A 22122-nucleotide genomic window follows, 5' to 3' on the forward strand; every position below is an offset into this window, starting at 1 on the left:
GAGCCCCGGGGGCTGGGGATGGCCCTGGGGGGAGGGGAGTGGTCCCGGGGGGAGGGGAGGGGGTCCGGGGGGAGGGGAGTGGTCCCGGGGGGAGGGGAGTGGTCCCGGGGGGAGGGGAGGGGGTCCGGGGGGAGGGGAGTGGTCCCGGGGGGAGGGGGTCCGGGGGGAGGGGAGTGGGTCCGGGGGGAGGGGAGGGGGGGAGGGGAGTGGTCCCGGGGGGAGGGGGTCCGGGGGGAGGAGAGTGGTCCCGGGGGGAGGGGGAGGGGGTCCGGGGGGGAGGGGAGGGGGTCTGGGGGGAGGGGGTCCGGGGGGAGGGGAGTGGGTCCGGGGGGAGGGGAGGGGGGGAGGGGAGGGGTCCCGGGGGGAGGGGGTCCGGGGGGGGAGAGTGGTCCCGGGGGGAGAGGGAGGGGGTCCGGGGGGAGGGGAGGGGGTCTGGGGGGAGGAGGAGGGGGTCCGGGGGAGGGGAGTGGTCCCGGGGGGAGGGGAGTGGTCCCGGGGGGAGGGGGAGGGGGTCCGGGGGGAGGGGAGTGGGCCCGGAGGGTGGGGAGGGGGTCCGGGGGGAGGGGGAGGGGAGGGGGTCTGGGGGGAGGAGGAGGGGGTCCGGGGGGAGGGGAGTGGTCCCGGGGGGAGGGGAGTGGTCCCGGGGGGAGGGGGAGGGGGTCCCGGGGGAGGGGAGTGGTCCCGGGGGGAGGGGGTCCGGGGGGAGGGGAGTGGGCCCGGGGGGTGGGGAGGGGGTCCGGGGGGAGGGGAGTGGGCCTGGGGAGGAGGGGAGTGGGCCCGGGGGGAGGGGGAGTGGTCCCGGGGGGAGGGGAGAGGGCCCGGGGGGAGGGGAGGGGGCCCGGGGGGAGGGGAGGGGGCCCGGGGGGAGGTGAGTGGGCCCGGGGGCTGGGGATAGCCCCGGGGGGAGGGGAGTGGGCCCGGGGGGAGAGGAGTGGTCCCGGGGGGAGGGGAGTGGGCCCGGGGGGAGGGGGAGTGGTCCCGGGGGGAGGGGAGGAGGCCCGTGGGGAGGGGAGGGGGCCCGGGGGGAGGGGAGGGGGCCCGGGGGCTGGGGATAGCCCCGGGGGGAGGGGAGTGGGCCCGGGGGGAGAGGAGTGGGCCCGGGTGGAGGGGAGTGGGCCCGGGGGGAGAGGAGTGGGCCCGGGGGGAGGGGAGTGGGCCCGGGGTCTGGGGATGGCCCTGGGGGGAGGGGAGTGGGCCCGGGGGGAGGGGAGGGGGCCGGGGGGGGGAGGGGAGTGGGCCCGGGGGGAGGGGAGTGGGCCCGGGGGCTGGGGATGGCCCCGGGGGGAGGGGAGTGGGCCCGGGGGGAGGGGAGGGGGCCGGGGGTGAGGGGAGTGGGCCCGGGGGGAGGGGAGTGGGCCCGGGGGCTGGGGATGGCCCCGGGGGGAGGGGAGTGGGCCCGGGGGGAGGGGAGGGGGCCGGGGGGGAGGGGAGTGGGCCTGGGGGCTGGGGATGGCCCCGGGGGGAGGGGAGTGGGCCCGGGGGGAGGGGAGGGGGCCGGGGGGGATTGGAGTGGGCCCGGGGGCTGGGGATGGCCCCGGGGGGAGGGGAGTGGGCCCGGGGGGAGGGGAGGGGGCCGGGGGGGAGGGGAGTGGGCCCGGGGGGAGGGGAGTGGGCCCGGGGGCTGGGGATGGCCCCGGGGGGAGGGGAGTGGGCCCGGGGGGAGGGGAGGGGGCCCGGGGGCTGGGGATGGCCCTGGGGGGAGGGAAGTGGTTCCAGGGATGGGGAGGGGCCCGAGACTCACCTGTCGAGTTCTTGCGTTTCTTCCTGTAGCTGCTGAGGATGGCTCTGGGCGACGTGGTGAGGGCCTGTAACGTGGGGGAGGGAAGAACTTCCTCCGGCCGGAACTCTGGCAGCTCAGCAAATCGCTCCTCAAAATCCACCTCCGACAGGACCCTGGGGACAGGGGGAGAGACAGAGAGTGAGGGAGGGAGAGAGTTCAGAATGACTCCTGAACCCGCAGCTTCTCACTGTCCAATAACTACTTGCCTTTATATATCTCCTTTACCACAGTCAAACATCCCGAGGCCCTTCACAGGCATGTTATCAACAAAAGCTGACACAGCCACACAGAGATATTGGGGCAGATGACAAAATGCTGGGTCAAAGAGGGAGATATTAAGCAGTGACGTAAAGGAGAGAGAGGTAGAGAGGCGGAGAGGTTGAGGGAGGGAGTTCCAGAGCTTGGGGCCCAGGCAGCTGAAGGCACGGCCACCGATGGTGGAGCGATTATAATCAGGGATGGTCAGGAGGGCAGAGTTAGAGGAGTGCAGACATCTCGGGGGGTTGTGGGGCTGGAGGGGATTACAGAGATAGGGAGGGGCGAGGGACATGGAGGGATTTGTAAACAAGGATGAGAATTTAAAAATTGAAGCGTTGCTTAACCGGGAGCCAATGTAGGTCAGTGAGCACAGGGGGTGATGGGTGAGTGGGACTTGGTGCGAGTTAGGACACGGGGCACAGGGGGTGATGGGTGAGTGGGACTTGGTGCGAGTTAGGACACAGGGCACAGGGGGTGATGGGTGAGTGGGACTTGGTGAGAGTTAGGACACGGGGCACAGGGGGTGATGGGTGAGTGGGACTGGGTGCGAGTTAGGACACAGGGCACAGGGGGTGATGGGTGAGTGGGACTTGGTGAGAGTTAGGACACGGGGCACAGGGGGTGATGGGTGAGTGGGACTGGGTGCGAGTTAGGACACAGGGCACAGGGGGTGATGGGTGAGTGGGACTTGGTGTGAGTTAGGACAACGGGCAGTCGAGTTTTGGATCACCGGTAGTTTATGTCGGGTAGAATGTGGGTGGCCAGCCAGGAGTGAGTTGGAATAGTCAAGTCTGGAGGTAACAAAGGCAGGGATGAGGGTTTCAGCAGCAGATGAGCTGAGGCAGGGTGGAGACGGACGATGTTACGGAGGTGGAAATAGACGGTTTTTGTTATGCTGCGGGATATGTGGCCGGGAACTCATTTCAGGGTCAAATTAACCCATCAACTCGCTATCCCCTCACCGACCTCGTTAACCCCCCATTGACCCAGTTAACCTCTCACCGACCCCGTGAATCCCGCACCGACCCCATTAACCTCTCAGTGACCTCCGTTAACTCCTCACGACCGCTGTTAACCCCTCACCGACCCCAGTGAACCCCTCATCGACCCCAGTTAACCCCTCACCGGCCTCGTTAACCCTGCACCGACCCCGTTAACCTCTCACCGACCTCCGTTAACCCCTCACCGACCCCCCCATTGACCCCGTTAACACCTCACTGACCCCGTTAACCGCTCACGACCCCCGTTAACCAATCACCGACCCCAGTTAAACCATCACTGACCCCGTTAACCCAGCAACGACCCGTTAACCTCTCACCGACCTCCTTTAAACCCTCACCAACCCCACATTGACCCCATTAACCCCTCACTGAACCAGTTAATCCCTCACGACCCCGTTAACCCAACTGACCCCGTTAAACCCTCATGACCCCCATTAACCCCTCAACGACCCCCCATTGACCCCTCACTGACCCCGTCACTCCCATCAAGCCGACTGACCCCTCACCGACCCCGTTAACCCCTGACTGACCCCTCGCTCACACTCACTTGTCCACAGAGTCGAAGGTTTTTTTCAATGGCGGCGGTCTCACTTTCACCTTCTTGGGCGGGTCCTTCTTGTCCGCCGTGTCGGAGGAGCTGGCCGAGGGTTTGGTGGGGTCACAGGTGGAGGCTGTAGGCTGCGACGTGCTCGGAGCTTCCGGCCGATTGTCCAAGAGAGGGCCACGCCATTCCGTGCATGCAGCGTACTTGCCCTGCGGAGCAGAGAGAGGGGTTCAATGTCCCTGCACCGCGGGGCCCACAGCAGCGGGGGAGTGCGGCCGGCACGATCGACCCCTGGCCCCCGCTCTCCCCATCGACCTCCGACCCCCACTGTCCCCATCGACCCCCGACCCCCACTGTCCCCTTCGACCCCCGACCCACACTGTCCTCAATCCACACTGTCCCCATCGACCCCCGACCCCCACTGTCCCCTTCGACCCCCGACCCACACTGTCCTCAATCCACACTGTCCCCATCGACCCCCAACCCCCACGGTCAACCGACCCCCACTGTCCCCATCGACCCCCGACCCCCACTGTCCCCTTCGACCCCCGACCCACACTGTCCTCAATCCACACTGTCCCCATCGACCCCCACTGTCCCCATCGACCCCCGACCCCCACTGTCCCCTTCGACCCCCGACCCACACTGTCCTCAATCCACACTGTCCACATCGACCCCCGACCCCCACTGTCCCCATCGACCCCCAACCCCCACGGTCCACCGACCCCCACTGTCCCCATCGACCCCCGACCCCCACTGTCCCCTTCGACCCCCGACCCACACTGTCCTCAATCCACACTGTCCCCATCGACCCCCGACCCCCACTGTCCCCTTCGACCCCCGACCCACACTGTCCTCAATCCACACTGTCCCCATCGACCCCCAACCCCCACGGTCAACCGACCCCCACTGTCCCCATCGACCCCCGACCCCCACTGTCCCCTTCGACCCCCGACCCACACTGTCCTCAATCCACACTGTCCCCATCGACCCCCACTGTCCCCATCGACCCCCGACCCCCACTGTCCCCTTCGACCCCCGACCCACACTGTCCTCAATCCACACTGTCCACATCGACCCCCGACCCCCACTGTCCCCATCGACCCCCAACCCCCACGGTCCACCGACCCCCACTGTCCCCATCGACCCCCGACCCCCACTGTCCCCATCGACCTCCGACCCCCACTGTCCCCATCGACCCCGACCCCCACTGTCCCCATCGACCCCCGACCCCCACTGCCCCATCGACCTCCTACCCCCACTGTCCCCATCGACCCCGACCCCCACTGTCCCCATCGACCCCGACCCCCACTGTCCCCATCGACCCCCGACCCCCACTGTCCCCTTCGACCCCCGACCCACACTGTCCCCATCGACCTCCGACCCCCACTGTCCCCATCGACCCCGACCCCCACTGTCCTCTTCGACCCCCGACCCACACTGTCATCAATCCACACTGTCCCCATCGACCCCCAACCCCCACGGTCAACCGACCCCCACTGTCCCCATCGACCCCCGACCCCCACTGTCCCCTTCGACCCCCACTGTCCTCAATCCACACTGTCCCCATCGACCCCCGACCCCCACTGTCCCCATCGACCCCCGACCCCCACTGTCCCCTTCGACCCCCGACCCACACTGTCCTCAATCCACACTGTCCACATCGACCCCCGACCCCCACTGTCCCCATCGACCCCCAACCCCCACGGTCCACCGACCCCCACTGTCCCCATCGACCCCCGACCCCCACTGTCCCCATCGACCTCCGACCCCCACTGTCCCCATCGACCCCGACCCCCACTGTCCCCATCGACCCCCGACCCCCACTGTCCCCATCGACCTCCTACCCCCACTGTCCCCATCGACCCCCGACCCCTACTGTCCCCATCGACCTCCGACCCCCACTGTCCCCTTCGACCCCCGACCCACACTGTCCCCATCGACCTCCGACCCCCACTGTCCCCATCGACCCCGACCCCCACTGTCCTCTTCGACCCCCGACCCACACTGTCATCAATCCACACTGTCCCCATCGACCTCCGACCCCCACTGTCCTCTTCGACCCCCGACCCACACTGTCATCAATCCACACTGTCCCCATCGACCTCCGACCCCCACTGTCCCCTTCGACCCCCGACCCACACTGTCATCAATCCACACTGTCCCCATCGACCCCCGACCCCCACAGTCCCCATCGACCCCCGACCCTGGCCACCGCTCTCCCCATCGACCTCCGACCCCCACTGTCCCCATCGACCCCCGAGGTCCACCGACCCCCACTGTCCCCCGACCCCCACTGTCCCCATCGACCCCCGTCCCCACTGTCCCCATCGACCCCCACTGTCCCCATCGACCCCCGACCCCCACTGTCCCCATCGACCCCCGACCCCCACTGTCCCCATCGACCCCCGACCCCCACTGTCCCCATCGACCCCCGACCCCCACTGTCCCCATCGACCTCCAACCCCCACGGTCCCCATCGACCCCCACTGTCCCCAACGACCCCCGACCCCCACTGTCCCCATCGACCCCCGACCCCCACTGTCCCCATCGACCCCCGACCCCCACTGTCCCCATCGACCTCCGACCCCCACTGTCCCCATCGACCCCCGACCCCCACTGTCCCCATCGATCCCCGACCCCCACTGTCCCCATCGACCCCCGACCCCCACTGTCCCCATCGACCCCCGACCCCCACTGTCCCCATCGACCCCCGACCCCCACTGTCCCCATCGACCCCCGACCCCCACTGTCCCCATCGACCCCCGGCCCCCACTGTCCCCATCGACCCCCACTGTCCCCAGCGACCCCCGACCCCCACTGTCCCCTTCGACCCCCGACCCCCACTGTCCCCATCGACCCCCACTGTCCCCATCGACCCTCGACCCCCACTGTCCCCATCGACCCCCACTGTCCCCATCGACCTCCGACCCCCACTGTCCCCATCGACCCCCGACCTCCACTGTTCCCATCGACCCCCGACCCACACTGTCCCCATTGACCCCCTGACCCACACTGTCCCCATCGACCCCCGACCTCCACTGTCCCCATCGACCTCCGACCCACACTGTCCCCATCGTCCCCTGACCCCCACTGTCCCCATCGACCCCCGACCCCCACTGTCCCCATTGACCCCTGACCCCCACTGTCCCCATTGACCCCTGACCCACACTGTCCCCATTGACCCCTGACCCCCACTGTCCCCATTGACCCCTGACCCACACTGTCCCCATTGACCCCTGACCCACACTGTCCCCATTGACCCCTGACCCACACTGTTCCCACGACCAACCCCTGACCACCGTTCTCCCTCACTCTGTTCTCGGCCCATTGTCCGAGTTCTTACCCCGGGCTCCTTCTTGAACGTGATCTCCGTGTTGGTCGACTTTGAGGTGTAGCCGTCGGGGCTCCCTGCGCCCCTGGGCGTGACCCCCGGGGCTGAGTCCCAGGCCGTCCTGTCCTCTCCCGAGGGCCCGGCCTGGGCGCAGGCGTGGTGTGAGACCTTGTCCTCCGCGGGGGGGACCCCCGGCTTCGGGGGGGATGTGTGCGGGGGGCCCGCCTCGCACGATTCGGCCCCCTCCTCTGGTGCCGGGGCCAGTGGCCCTGCCGCCTGGTGCTGCCAGGCGTCCTGCGTCGTTCTGTCCTCCGGGGGCCGCTGGGGGCCGGGGTCCCGAGGGGGCAGCTCCTCCGCCGCTGGCTTGTGCGGCGTCTCCGGCCGCCCCTCCCCTCGCTCCGGTGCTGCACCGCCTGGAACCTGCGGTTTGCCCCCGCCCCAGCTGGAGGGCGGGGTGTCGTACGGGCCGGAGGGAATGTTCGGAACAGGTGCTTTGGTTTTCGCTGGCTGCTGCTGCTTCTGTAAGGGCCGTGCAGGCCTCAGGCTGAACGGCAGGTTTCCTGCGGGCCAAAGTGAGCGTTAGAGTCGGGCATTTCCGTCCGGCTGTACGACAGGCTGCAACTCAATGCTCATCAGCTACCCACCTCCCTCACCCCCCACCCCCCCGCAGCGACCTGCGATCATCAAAATCCACGGCGCGGCCCTGGACAACGTGGACCATTTCCCAGACCTCGGGAGCCTCCTATCAACAACGGCAGACATTGACGAGGAGATCCAACACCGCCTCCAGTGCGTCAGTGCAGCCTTCGGCCGCCTGAGGAAGAGAGTGTTCGAAGACCAGGCCCTCAAACCTACCACCAAGCTCATGGTTTACAGGGCTGTAGTAATACCCGCCCTCCTGTGTGGCTCAGAGACATGGACCATGTACAGTAGACACCTCAAGTCGCTGGAGAAATACCACCAACGATGTCTCCGCAAGATCCTACAAATCCCCTGGGAGGACAGGCGCACCAACATTAGTGTCCTCGACCAGGCCAACATCCCCAGCATTGAAGCACTGACCACACTTGACCAGCTCCGCTGGGCAGGGCCACATTGTCCGCATGCCTGACACGAGACTCCCAAAGCAAGCGCTCTACTCGGAACTCCTTCAGGGCAAACGAGCCAAAGGTGGGCAGAGGAAACGTTACAGGGACACCCTCAAAGCCTCCCTGATAAAGTGCAACATCCCCACCGACACCTGGGAGTCCCTGGCCAAAGACCAGTCCGCCCGAAGTGGAGGAAGTGCATCTGGGAGGGCGCTGAGCACCTCGAGTCTCGTCGCCGAGAGCGTGCAGAAACCAAGCGCAGGCAGTGGAAGGAGCGTGCGGCAAACCTGTCCCACCCTCCCCTTCCCTCAGCGACTGTCTGTCCCACCTGTGACAGGGACTGTGGTTCCCGTATTGGACTGTTCAGCCACTGAAGGACTCATTTTAAGATTGCGGGGGACTGCCTCTGATGATGAGAGACTGGAGAAGCTGGAACTGTTCTCCTTAGTGTCAGCCGTGGCTCAGTGGGCAGCACCCTCGCCTCTGAGTCAGAAGATTGTGGGTTCAAGTCCCACTCCAGGGGCTTGAGCACATAAATGTAGGCTGACACTCCAGTGCAGGGTTGACTGAGTGCCGCACTGTCGGAGTGGCAGTACTGAGGGAGTGCCGCACTGTCGGAGGGGCAGTACTGAGGGAGTGCCGCACTGTCGGAGGGGCAGTACTGAGGGAGTGCCGCACTGTCGGAGGGGCAGTGCTGAGGGGGTGCTGTACTGTCGGAGGGGCAGTACTGAGGGAGTGCTGCACTGTCGGAGGGACAGTACTGAGGGATCACCGCACTGTCGGAGGGGCCGTCTTTCGGATGAGACATTAAACCAAGGCCCTGCCTGCCCTCTCGGGTGGATGTAAAAGATCCCATCACACTATTTCGAAAAAGAGCGGGGGAGTTTTCCCCGGTGTCCTGGGCCAATATTTATCTCTCAATCAACATCACTGAAACAGATTATCTGGTCAGTATCACATTGCTGTGTGTGGGAGCTTGCTGTGCACACACTGGCTGCTGCGTTTCCCACATTACAACAGTGACCACACTCCGAAAGTATTTCACTGGTTGTAAAGCGCTCTGAGACATCCAGTGGTGGTGAAAGGTGCTATATCAATCCAAGTCTTTTACTTTTAGAGCAGAGTCGGTGAAGGGGAGATTTAATCGAGGTGTTCAAAATCATGAAGGGTTTTGATAGAGTAAATCAGAAAGTGTTTGCAGTGGTAGGAGGGTCGGTGAGCAGAGGGTGCAGATTGACCATCAGCGGGAACAGGATCGGGAACAGGATCAGGAACAGGGAGAGGAGCAGATTTATTTTACTGCCTAACAGGACGGGGGAAGCAGACCCAATAATAATAAGAGCAGATTTCAAAAGGTAATTGGAAAAATACTTGAAGCGGAATAAATTGCAGGGCTCTGGGAAATGAGCAGGGGGCGGGGTGGGGTGTGGTGAGACGGGATGGGGTGGGATGGGATGGGATGGGATGGGATCGGGGTGGGATGGGATGGGGTGGGGTGGGATGGGATGGGATCGGGGTGGGATGGGATGGGGTGGGGTGGGATGGGATGGGATCGGGGTGGGATGGGATGGGGTGGGGTGGGATGGGATCGGGGTGGGATGGGATGGGGTGGGGTGGGATGGGATGGGATTGGGTGGGGTGGGATGGGATCGGGGTGGGATGGGATGGGGTGGGGTGGGATGGGATGGGATGGGATCGGGGTGGGATGGGATGGGGTGGGGTGGGATGGGATGGGGTGGGATCGGGGTGGGATGGGATGGGGTGGGGTGGGATGGGATGGGGTGGGGTGGGATCGGGATGGGGTGGGATTGGGGTGTGGGGTTTGGGACTGATTGGATAGCTCTGTCTAAGAGCCAGCACAGCCGTGTTACGTCGAGTGGCCCCTTGTTGTGTTGCTAGATTCTGCGATGTTGAATTTCCAATGGAAAGTGCCTGTGTGAATGTGTCAGGGTAGTTGCACCCACCCACAGACCATTTCCATTTCTAAATACGGATATAGGAATCTGCAATGGAGAAAGCTGAGCAGATGTGAGGGCATTCAGAAGATTCGGAGTGGATTCATTGACATATAATGGCATACAAAGATGGGAGGAAAAGCAATGTGTGAGGAGGACACAAAAAACCTGCAAAAGGACAGAGACAGGCTCAGTGAGGGGAAACATTTGTCAGATGGAGTATAATGTGGGAAAGTGTGAGCTCAGGCACTTTGGCAGAAACAATCAAAGAGCAAGTTGTGATTTAAATGGAGAAAGATTGCAAAGTGCGGCAGTACAGCGGGACCTGGGGGGACTTGTGCAGGAAACACAAAAGGTTAGTATGCAGGTACAGCAAGTGATCAGGAAGGCCAATGGTATCTTGGTCTTTATTGCAAGGGGGATGCAGTATAAAAGCAGGGAAGCCTTGCTCCAGTTATACAGGGTATTGGTGAGGCCACACCTGGAGTACTGCGTGCAGTTTTGGTTTCCATATTTACGAAAGGATATACTTGCTTTGGAGGCAGTTCAGAGAAGGTTCACTCGGTTGATTCCGGAGATGAGGAGGTTGACTTATGAGGAAAGGTTGAGTAGGTTGGGCCTCTACTCATTGGAATTCAGAAGAACGAGAGGTGATCTTATCGAAACGTATAAGATAATGAGGGGGCTCGACAAGGTGGATGCAGAGAGGATGTTTCCACTGATGGGGGAGACTAGAACTAGGGGGCATGGTCTTAGAATAAGGGACCGCCCATTTAAAACTGAGATGAGGGGGAATTTCTTCTCTCAGGGGGTTGTAAATCTGTGGAATTCGCTGCCTCAGAGAGCTGTGGAGGCTGGGCCATTGAATATATTTAAGACAGAAATTGACAGTTTCTTAACCAATAAGTGAATAAGGGATTATGGGGAGCAGGCAGGGAAGTGGACCTGAGTCCATGATCGGCTCAGCCATGATCTTATTGAATGGCAGAACAGGCTCGAGGGGCCGTATGGCCTTCTCCTGCTCCTATTTCTTATGTTCTTATGTACACCCGAGCCCCAGACATTTTGCATCCTTGGCCAATAATCAAGTCCCAGCCTGCATTGTACAGGACTGGCCAACAAGTCCCCATTCACTGAAAGATTACAGCAAGCTCTTGTTGCAAGACACGCTTCGACACACCGCAACTTGAAATCACACCGAATTCTTTCAACCCACCCACCGAGTTCCACACACAGCCACTATTTACAGACAGCTAGGACCCCAAGTGGCCAACTGTTGCCACAGCAACGGCGGCCTACTTACAAGGCCTGATTCTTTAATCAGGTTAACTCCAAGCATGCAGGATATCGGCGCACTGCAAAAACAGCGCGCCTTGGCAGCTAAACCCCCACCCCTCACAATTTGACGTGCTTTTGTGGGCTGCCTCCACAATGAGGAACGCAGTGTGTGGGTTGGAAGGGACTATTGTCACGACGACAAGTGCTATCAGATAGTCCTGTCGCTCCTCCACGTATGATTATAAGCCCAGCTGTACACAGTGTGAGCTGCAAAATAATCCTTCTCCACACTCAACAGACCATCCACAGTTAGGTGACATGATTCTCAGCGACATTGTGTTCTGATTCTCGCCTCCCCTCGGGTGTCTTCTCAACGCCCACCAACCATCAAACCCAAACTGTCCATCAGGTCGCCTCGCCCTCCCTCCCTCGCAGCCTCACTCGCCCTCCCTCGCAGCCTCATCCTCCCTCGCAGCCTTGCCCTCGCTCACCCTTCTTCGCAGCCTCCCTCACCCTCCCTCGCAGCCTCACCCTCCCTCGCAGCCTCCCTCACCCTCCCTTTCAGCCTCACCCTCCCTCGCAGCCACGTCCTCCCTCGCAGCCTCCCTCACCCTCCCTTTCAGCCTCGCCCTCTCTCGCAGACTCACTCCCTCTCCCTCCCTCGCAGCCTCACCCTCCCTCCCTCGCAGCCTTGCCCTCGCTCACCCTCCCTCGCAGCCTCCCTCACCCTCCCTCGCAGCCTCACCCTCCCTCACAGCCTCATCCTCCCTCGCAGCCTTGCCCTCGCTCACCCTTCCTCGCAGCCTCCCTCACCCTCCCTCGCAGCCTCACCCTCCCTCGCAGCCTCACCCTCGCTCGCCCTCCCTCGCAGCCTCACCCTCGCTCACCCTCCCTCGCAGCCTCCCTCACCCTCCCTCGCAGCCTCACCCTCCCTCGCAGCCACGTCCTCCCTCGCAGCCTCCCTCACCCTCCCTTTCAGCCTCGCCCTCCCTCGCAGCCTCACTCCCTCTCCCTCCCTCGCAGCCTCACTCTCCCTCCCTCGCAGCCTTGCCCTCGCTCACCCTCCCTCGCAGCCTCCCTCACCCTCCCTCGCAGCCTCACCCTCCCTCGCAGCCACGTCCTCCCTCGCGGCCTCCCTCACCCTCCCTTTCAGCCTCGCCCTCCCTCGCAGCCTCACTCCCTCTCCCTCCCTCGCAGCCTCACCCTCCCTCCCTCGCAGCCTCACTCCCTCTCCCTCCCTCGCAGCCTCACCCTCCTTCCCTCGCAGCCTCACTCCCTCTCCCTCCCTTGCAGCCTCACCCTCCCTCCCTCGCAGCTTTGCCCTTTCTCCCCTCACAGCCTCACTCACCCGCCCTCGCAGCCACGCACCCCCCCGGAGACTCACTCGCCCTCCTTCCCTCGCAGCCTCACCCTCCCTCCCTCGCAGCCACGCCCTCCCTCCCCTCGCAGCCTCACTCACCCTCCCTCCCTCGCAGCCACGCCCTCCTTCCCTCGCAGCCTCACCCTCCCTCCCTCGCAGCCTCGCCCTCCCTCCCCTCACAGCCTCGTCCCGCCCCCCCCCCCCCCGCAGCCTCACTCACCCTCCCTCGCGGCCTCGCCCCCCTCACCCTCCCCCACATGCGAAGGGCTTTGGCACATATGAGTCAGCTGTCACTGAGTGGGTCGCATTCTGTCGCCTCTGGGTCAGAAGGTCATGGGTTCAAGTCTCACTCCAGAGATTTGAGCACATAATCCAGGCCGACACTCCATCTGCAGTACTGAGGGGCCGTACTGAGGGAGCGCCGCACTGTCGGAGGGGCAGAACTGAGGGAGCGCCGCACTGTCGGAGGTGCAGAACTGAGGGAGCGCCGCACTGTCGGAGGGGCCGTACTGAGGGAGCGCCGCACTGTCTGAGGGGCAGTACTGAGGGAGTGCTGCACTGTCGGAGGGGCAGAACTGAGGGAACGCCGCACTGTTGGAGGGGCAGTACTGAGGGAGTGCCGCACTGTCGGAGGGGCAGGGCTGAGGGAGTGCCGCACTGTCGGAGGGGCAGAACTGAGGGAGCGCTGCACTGTCTGAGGGGCAGAACTGAGGGAGCGCTGCACTGTCGGAGGGGCAGAACTGAGGGAGCGCCATTACTGTCGGAGGAGCAGTACTGAGGGAGCGCTGCACTGTCGGAGGGGCCGTACTGAGGGAGCGCCGCACTGTCGGAGGGGCCGTACTGAGGGAGCGCCGCACTGTCGGAGGGGCAGAACTGAGGGAGCGCCGCACTGTCGGAGGGGCAGTACTGAGGGAGTGCCGCACTGTCTGAGGGGCAGTACTGAGGGAGTGCCGCACTGTCGGAGGGGCAGTACTGAGGGAGTGCTGCACTGTCGGAGGGGCAGGGCTGAGGGAGTGCCGCACTGTCGGAGGGGCAGAACTGAGGGAGCGCTGCACTGTCTGAGGGGCAGAACTGAGGGAGCGCTGCACTGTCGGAGGGGCAGAACTGAGGGAACGCCGCACTGTCGGAGGGGCAGTACTGAGGGAGTGCTGCACTGTCGGAGTGCTGAGGGAGTGCTGCACTGTCGGAGGGGCAGTGCTGAGGGAGCGCTGCACTGTCGGAGGGGCAGAACTGAGGGAGCACTGCACTGTCGGAGGGGCAGTACTGAGGGAGCGCTGCACTGTCGGAGGGGCAGGGCTGAGGGAGTGCCGCACTGTCGGAGGGGCAGAACTGAGGGAGCGCTGCACTGTCGGAGGGGCAGAACTGAGGGAGCGCTGCACTGTCGGAGGGGCAGAACTGAGGGAGCGCTGCACTGTCGGAGGGGCAGAACTGAGGGAACGCCGCACTGTCGGAGGGGCAGTACTGAGGGAGTGCTGCACTGTCGGAGCGCTGAGGGACTGCTGCACTGTCGGAGGGGCAGTGCTGAGGGAGCGCTGCACTGTCGGAGGGGCAGTGCTGAGGGAGCGCTGCACTGTCGGAGGGGCAGTACTGAGGGAGCGCTGCACTGTCAGAGGGGCAGGGCTGAGGGAGTGTCGCACTGTCGGAGGGGCAGTACTGAGGGAGCGCTGCACTGTCGGAGGGGCAGTACTGAGGGAGCGCTGCACTGTCAGAGGGGCAGGGCTGAGGGAGTGTCGCACTGTCGGAGGGGCAGTACTGAGGGAGCGCTGCACTGTCGGAGGGGCAGTACTGAGGGAGCACGGGGTTAGATACAGAGTAAAGCTCCCTCGATACTGTCATAGAAACATAGAAAATAGGTGCAGGAGTCAGCCATTCGGCCCTTCGAGCCTGCACCACCATTCAATAAGATCATGGCTGATCATTCCCTCAGTACCCCTTTCCTGCTTTCTCTCCATACCCCTTGATCCCTTTAGCTGTAAGGGCCATATCTAACTCCCTCTTGAATATATCCAATGAACTGGCATCAACAACTCTCTGCGGCAGGGAATTCCACAGGTTAACAACTCTCTGGGTGAAGAAGTTTCTCCTCGTCTCGGTCCTAAATGGCTTACCCCTTATCCTTAGACTGTGTCCCCTGGTTCTGGACTTCCCCAACATTGGGAACATTCTTCCCGCATCTAACCTGTCCAGTCCCGTCAGAATCTTATACGTTCCTATGAGATCCCCTCTCATCCTTCTAAACTCCAGTGTATAAAGGCCCAGTTGATCCAGTCTCTCCTCATATGTCAGTCCTGCCATCCCGGGAATCAGTCTGGTGAACCTTCGCTGCACTCCCTCAATAGCAAGAACATCCTTCCTCAGATTAGGAGACCAAAACTGAACACAATATTCCAGGTGAGGCCTCACTAAGGCCCTGTACAACTGCAGTAAGACGTCCCTGCTCCTATACTCAAATCCCCTCGCGATGAAGGCCAACATACCATTTGCCTTTTTCACCACCTGCTGTACGTATATGCCAACTTTCAATGACTGATGTACCATGATACCTAGGTCTCGTTGCACCTCCCCTTTTCCTAATCTGCCGCCATTCAGATAATATTCTGCCTTCGTGTTTTTGCCCCCAAAATGGATAATCTCACATTTATCCACATTATACTGCATCTGCCATGCATTTGCCCACTCACCTAACCTGTCCAAGTCACCCTGCAGCCTCTTAGTGTCCTCCTCACAACTCACACCGCCACCCAGTTTAGTGTCATCTGCAAACTTGGAGATATTACACTCAATTCCTTTATCTAAATCGTTGATGTATATTGGAAAGAGCTGGGGTCCCAGCACTGAGCCCTGCGGCACTCCACTAGTCACTGCCTGCCATTCTGATAAGGACCCGTTAATCCTGACTCTCTGCTTCCTGTCTGCCAACCAGTTCTCTATCCATGTCAGTACATTACCCCCAATACCATGTGCTTTGATTTTGCACACCATCTCTTGTGTGGGACCTTGTCAAAAGCCTTTTGAAAGTCCAAATACACAACATCCACTGGTTCTCCCTTGTCCACTCTACAAGTTACATCCTCAAAAAATTCCAGAAGATTTGTCAAGCATGATTTCCCTTTCATAAATCCATGCTGACTTGGACCGATCCTGTCACTGCTTTCCAAATGTGCTGCTATTTCATCTTTAATAATTGATTCCAACATTTTCCCCACTACTGATGTCAGGCTAACTGGTCTATAATTACCCGCTTTCTCTCTTCCTCCCTTTTTAAAAAGTGGTGTTACATTAGCTACCCTCCAGTCCATAGGAACTGATCCAGAGTCGATAGACTGTTGGAAAATGATCACCAATGCATCCACTATTTCTAGGGCCACTTCCTTAAGTACTCTGGGATGTAGACTATCAGGCCCCGGGGATTTATCGGCCTTCAATCCCATCAATTTCCCTAACACAATTTCCTGACTAATAAGAATATCCTTCAGTTCCTCCTTCTCACTAGACCCACTGTCTCCTAGTACATTTGGAAGGTTATTTGTGTCTTCCTTCGTGAAGACAGAACCAAAATATTTGTTCAATTGGTCTGCCATTTCTTTGTTCCCCATTATAAATTCACCTGAATCTGACTGCAAGGGACCTACGTTTGTCTTCACTAATCTTTTTCTCTTCACATATCTATAGAAGCTTTTGCAGTTAGTTTTTATGTTCCCAGCAAGCTTCCTCTCGTACTCTATTTTCCCCCTCTTAATTAAACCCTTTGTCCTCCTCTGCTGTATTACAAAATTCTCCCAGTCCTCAGGTTAGTTGCTTTTTCTGGCCAATTTCTGGCCAATTTCCTTGGATTTAACACTATCCTTAATTTCCCTTGTTAGCCACGATTGAGTCACCTTCCCCGTTTTATTTTTTACTTCAGACAGGGATGTACAATTGTTGAAGTTCATCCATGTGATCTTTAAATATTTGCCGTTGCCTATCCACCGTCAACCCTTTAAGTATCATTTGCCAGTCTATTCTCGCCAATTCACGCCTCAAACCATCGAAGTTACCTTTCCTTAAGTTCAGGACCCTAGTCTCTGAATTAACTGTGTCACTCTCCGTCTTAATAAAGAATTCTACCATGTTATGGTCACTCTTCCCCAAGGGGCCTCGCACAACAAGATTGCTATTAGTCCCTTCTCATTACACATCACCCAGTCTAGGTTGGCCAGCTCTCCAGTTGGTTCCTCGACATATTGGTCTAGAAAACCATCCCTAATATACTCCAGGAAATCCTCCTCCACCGCATTGCTACCAGTTTGGTTAGCCCAATCAATATGTAGATTAAAGTCACCCATGATAACTGCTGTACCCTTATTGCATGCATCCCTAATTTCTTGTTCGATGCTGTCCCCAACCTTACCACTACTGTTTGGTGGTTCTATCACATACACCCAGGGCAGGTACAGCACGGGGTTAGATGCAGAGTAAAGCTCCCTCTATACTGTCCCATCAAACACTCCCAGGGCAAGTACAGCACGGGTTAGATACAGAGTAAAGCTCCCTCTCAGGTGGGTATAAAAGATCCCACAGCCATTATTTGGAAGAGCAGGGGAGTTCTCCCAGGTGTCCTGTGCGAACACTTACCCATCAACCAATAGGTAAAACACATTACCTGGTCATTATTCAATTCTGTACGTGGGACCACAAAAGCCCTTGATTGTCAAGTTTACACTCAGCTCGTCCCCGAGTTACAGCCAGCATTCGGAACAAGACTGGTTCATGTCAACAACATGCTCTGATAAAGCACCTTTTTACGCAGTGAAACGTCCCGAGAGATAATCAGACAAGATTTGACACCGAGCCACATCAGGAGATATTTGGACAGGTGACCAAAAGCTGGGTCAAAGAGCATCTTAAAGGAGGATTGAGAGGTGAAGAGGTTTAGGGAGGGAGTTCCAGAGCTTGGGGCCCAGGCAGCTGAAGGCACGGCCACCGATGGTGGAGCGATTATAATCAGGGATGGTCAGGAGGGCAGAGTTAGAGGAGTGCAGACATCTCGGGGGGGTTGTGGGGCTGGAGGGGATTACAGAGATAGGGAGGGGCGAGGGCCATGGAGGGATTTGTAAACAAGGATGAGAATTTTGAAATCGAGGCGTTGCTTAACCGGGAGCCAATGTAGGTCGGCGAGCACAGGGGGTGATGGGTGAGCGGGACTTGGTGCGAGTTAGGACACGGGGCACAGGGGGTGATGGGTGAGTGGGACTTGGTGCAAGTTAGGACACGGGGCACAGGGGGTGATGGGTGAGTGGGACTGGGTGTGAGTTAGGACACGGGGCACAGGGGGTGATGGGTGAGTGGGACTTGGTGCAAGTTAGGACATGGGGCACAGGGGGTGATGGGTGAGCGGGACTTGGTGCGAGTTAGGACACATGGCACAGGGGGTGATGGGTGAGTGGGACTTGGTGTGAGTTAGGACACATGGCACAGGGGGTGATGGGTGAGTGGGACTTGGTGCGAGTTAGGACACGGGGCACAGGGGGTGATGGGTGAGTGGGACTGGGTGTGAGTTAGGACACGGGGCACAGGGGGTGATGGGTGAGTGGGACTTGGTGCAAGTTAGGACATGGGGCACAGGGGGTGATGGGTGAGTGGGACTTGGTGCGAGTTGGGACACGGGACACAGGGGATGATGGGTGAGTGGGACTTGGTGCAAGTTAGGACACGGGGCACAGGGGGTGATGGGTGAGTGGGACTGGGTGTGAGTTAGGACACGGGGCACAGGGGGTGATGGGTGAGCGGGACTTGGTGCGAGTTAGGACACGAGTTGCCGAGTTTTGGACCACCTCTAGTTTACGTCGGGTACAATGTGGGAGGCCAGCCAGGAGTGAGTTGGAATAGTCAAGTCTGGAGGTAACAAAGGCAGGGATGAGGGTTTCAGCAGCAGATGAGCTGAGGCAGGGCGGAGACGGACGATGTTACGGAGGTGGAAATAGATGGTTTTAGTTCTGTGTGTGAGGAGATAGTGTAGAGGGAGTGTGTGAGGAAACAGTGTAGAGGGAGTGCATGAGTGCGAGAGGGAGTGCGTGAGGGATTGCGTGAGGGAGTGCATGAGGGGACAGTGAGCTGAGGAGGGGGGGCGGAGAGAGTGAGCTGAGGGAGCGGTGGGGGGAGAGAGTGAGCTGAGTAGGGGGGTGGGGGAAGAGAGAAGAGAGTAAGCTGAGGAGGGGGGCAGTGAGCTGAGGGGGGGGCTGAGGGAGGGGTCAGTGAGCTGAGGAGGGGGGCGGAGAGAGTGAGCTGAGGGAGCGGTGGGGGGAGAGAGTGAGCTGAGTAGGGGGGTGGGGGAAGAGAGAAGAGAGTAAGCTGAGGAGGGGGGCAGTGAGCTGAGGGGGGGGCTGAGGGAGGGGTCAGTGAGCTGAGGAGGGGGGCGGAGAGAGTGAGCTGAGGGGGGGGAAGTGTGAGCTCAGGAGGGGGGTGTGGAAGAGAGTGAGCAGGGGGGGGCAGGGGGGGGGAGACAGTGATCTGAGTGGGGGGGGGGCAGTGAGCTGAGGCAGGAGGGCTGAGGGAGGGGGGCAGTGAGCTGAGGGAATGGGCAGTGACGGGCGAGGGTGGGAGAACGGGCAGTGACGGGCGAGGGTGGGAGAACGGTCAGTGACGGGCGAGGGTGGGAGAACGGTCAGTGAGGGGCGAGGGTGGGAGAACGGTCAGTGAGGGGCGAGGGTGAGAGAACGGTCAGTGACGGGCGAGGGTGGGATGAACGGTCAGTGACGGGCGAGGGTGGGAGAACGGTCAGTGAGGGGCGAGGGTGGGAGAACGGTCAGTGAGGGGCGAGGGTGGGAGAACGGTCAGTGAGGGGCGAGGGTGGGAGAACGGTCAGTGAGGGGCGAGGGAGGGAGAACGGTCAGTGACGGGCGAGGGTGGGAGAACGGTCAGTGAGGGGCGAGGGTGGGAGAACGGTCAGTGACGGGCGAGGGTGGGAGAACGGTCAGTGACGGCCATGTTGGGAGAACGGTCAGTGACGGGCATGTTGGGAGAACGGTCAGTGACGGGCGAGGGTGGGATGAACGGTCAGTGACGGGCGAGGGTGAGAGAACGGTCAGTGACGGGCGAGGTTGGGATGAACGGTCAGTGACGGGCGAGGGTGAGAGAACGGTCAGTGTCGGGCGAGGTTGGGATGAACGGTCAGTGACGGGCGAGGGTGGGAGAACGGTCAGTGACGGGCGAGACGGGCGAGGGTGGGAGAACGGTCAGTGACGGGCGAGGTTGGGATGAACGGTCAGTGACGGGCGAGACGGGCGAGGGTGAGAGAACGGTCAGTGACGGGCGAGGGTGGGAGAACGGTCAGTGACGGGCGAGGGTGGGAGAACGGTCAGTGACGGGCGAGGTTGGGATGAACGGTCAGTGACGGGCGAGGGTGGGAGAACGGTCAGTGACGGGCGAGGGTGGGATGAACGGTCAGTGACGGGCGAGGGTGGGAGAACGGTCAGTGACGGGCGAGGGTGGGAGAACGGTCAGTGACGGCCATGTTGGGAGAACGGTCAGTGACGGGCGAGGGTGGGATGAACGGGCAGTGACGGGCGAGGGTGGGAGAACGGTCAGTGACGGGCGAGGGTGGGAGAACGGTCAGTGACGGCCATGTTGGGAGAACGGTCAGTGAGGGGCGAGGGTGGGATGAACGGGCAGTGACGGGCGAGGGTGGGAGAACGGTCAGTGACGGGCGAGGGTGGGAGAACGGTCAGTGAGGGGCGAGGGTGGGATGAACGGTCAGTGACGGGCGAGGGTGGGAGAACGGTCAGTGAGGGGCGAGGGTGAGAGAACGGTCAGTGACGGGCGAGGGTGGGATGAACGGTCAGTGACGGGCGAGGGTGAGAGAACGGTCAGTGACGGGCGAGGGTGGGAGAACGGTCAGTGACGGCCATGTTGGGAGAACGGTCAGTGAGGGGCGAGGGTGGGATGAACGGTCAGTGACGGGCGAGGGTGAGAGAACGGTCAGTGAGGGGCGAGGGTGAGAGAACGGTCAGTGACGGCCATGTTGGGAGAACGGTGTGTTTCTGTGCTGCGATTACCATGTCCCTCCTCAGTCTGTGCGTGTGTGAGAGGGGTGAACACCCCCACCACTCTGTGATAGCCCCCCATTCCCATCCTACCTTGCACAGCTGTCACCAGCCCACCGTGGTAGGGTGTTGAAAGTGCCCCCTGGGCCGACGCTTGTGCCAGGGCCCCCGGTGCCATGATCCCGGCTCCGTGCTGTAGCCCCGGGGTCACCGCCATGGCCGAGGTCACAGACGTAGCCTGCGACACGGGGGCACTGGGAGCCTTGGGCAGGATGGCGGGCGGCACAGGGGTGGTGGTGGCAGAGCTCAGCGAGGGCGAGGCTGTGTAAACCAGGTTGTGGGTTGTGGCGGCGACACCGGCAGAGGGTGGGTAGATGGCCGTGATCACCTGTCCAGCGGCTGCGGCTGGGAGCTGAGAGCTGGAGCGCTGAGGTGTACCCACGTGTCCAGCAGTCAGGAGCGGCGTCTGACCTGGGGGAGAGGAGAGAGGGGCAGTTAGCACACAACACAGACTGAGTGACCCCACCCCCCCGTACAGTGACATCACCGTCCCGTCGCCCAGTGACCCCCCGTACAGTGACATCACCGTCCCGTCGTCCAGTGACCCCCCGTATAGTGACATCACCGTCCCGTCGTCCAGTGACCCCCCGTACAGTGACATCACCGTCCCGTCGTCCAGTGACCCCCCGTACAGTGACATCACCGTCCCGTCGTCCAGTGACCCCCCGTACAGTGACCTCACCGTCCCGTCGCCCAGTGACCCCCCGTACACCGTCCCTCCGCCCAGTGACCCCCCGTACAGTGACATCACCGTCCCGTCGTCCAGTGACCCCCCGTACAGTGACATCACCGTCCCGTCGTCCAGTGACCCCCCGTACAGTGACATCACCGTCCCGTCGTCCAGTGACCCCCCGTACAGTGACCTCACCGTCCCGTCGCCCAGTGACCCCCCGTACAGTGACCTCACCATCCCTCCGCCCAGTGACCCCCCGTACAGTGACCCCACTGTCCCTCCGCCCAGTGACCCCCTGTACAGTGACCCCACCGTCCCTCCGCCCAGTGACCCCCCGTACAGTGACCTCACCATCCCTCCGCCCAGTGACCCCCCGTACAGTGACCCCACCGTCCCGTCGCCCAGTGACCCTCCGTACAGTGACATCACCGTCCCGTCGCCTAGTGACCCCCCGTACAGTGACATCACCGTCCCGTCGCCTAGTGACCCCCCGTACAGTGACCTCACCATCCCTCCGCCCAGTGACCCCCCGTACAGTGACATCACCGTCCCGTCGCCTAGTGACCCCCCGTACAGTGACATCACCGTCCCGTCGTCCAGTGACCCCCCGTACAGTGACCTCACCGTCCCTCCGCCCAGTGACCCCCTGTACAGTGACCCCACCGTCCCTCCGCCCAGTGACCCCCCGTACAGTGACCCCACCGTCCCTCCGCCCAGTGACGCCCCGTACAGTGACCCCACCGTCCCTCCGCCCAGTGACTCCCCGTACA

At 61.5% G+C, this 22122-nt stretch overlaps 1 protein-coding gene across 1 annotated transcript in view; it reads right to left on the bottom strand.

Moving 5' to 3' along the window:
- The window catches only part of LOC139258363 (protein capicua homolog), a gene marked incomplete at its 5' end in the record, with an annotated part of 31158 nt that overhangs the window by 2151 nt on the left and 6885 nt on the right, over positions 1–22122 (bottom strand). The window contains 4 exons of the mRNA XM_070874736.1: positions 1742–1893; positions 3587–3792; positions 6930–7477; positions 20713–21090. Of these exons, the coding sequence (XP_070730837.1) occupies positions 1742–1893; positions 3587–3792; positions 6930–7477; positions 20713–21090 (1284 nt within the window). The remainder of the gene's footprint in view (positions 1–1741; positions 1894–3586; positions 3793–6929; positions 7478–20712; positions 21091–22122) is intronic.

Source organism: Pristiophorus japonicus, unplaced genomic scaffold (genome assembly GCF_044704955.1).
Source record: "Pristiophorus japonicus isolate sPriJap1 unplaced genomic scaffold, sPriJap1.hap1 HAP1_SCAFFOLD_943, whole genome shotgun sequence".
NCBI lineage: Eukaryota > Metazoa > Chordata > Chondrichthyes > Pristiophoridae > Pristiophorus > Pristiophorus japonicus.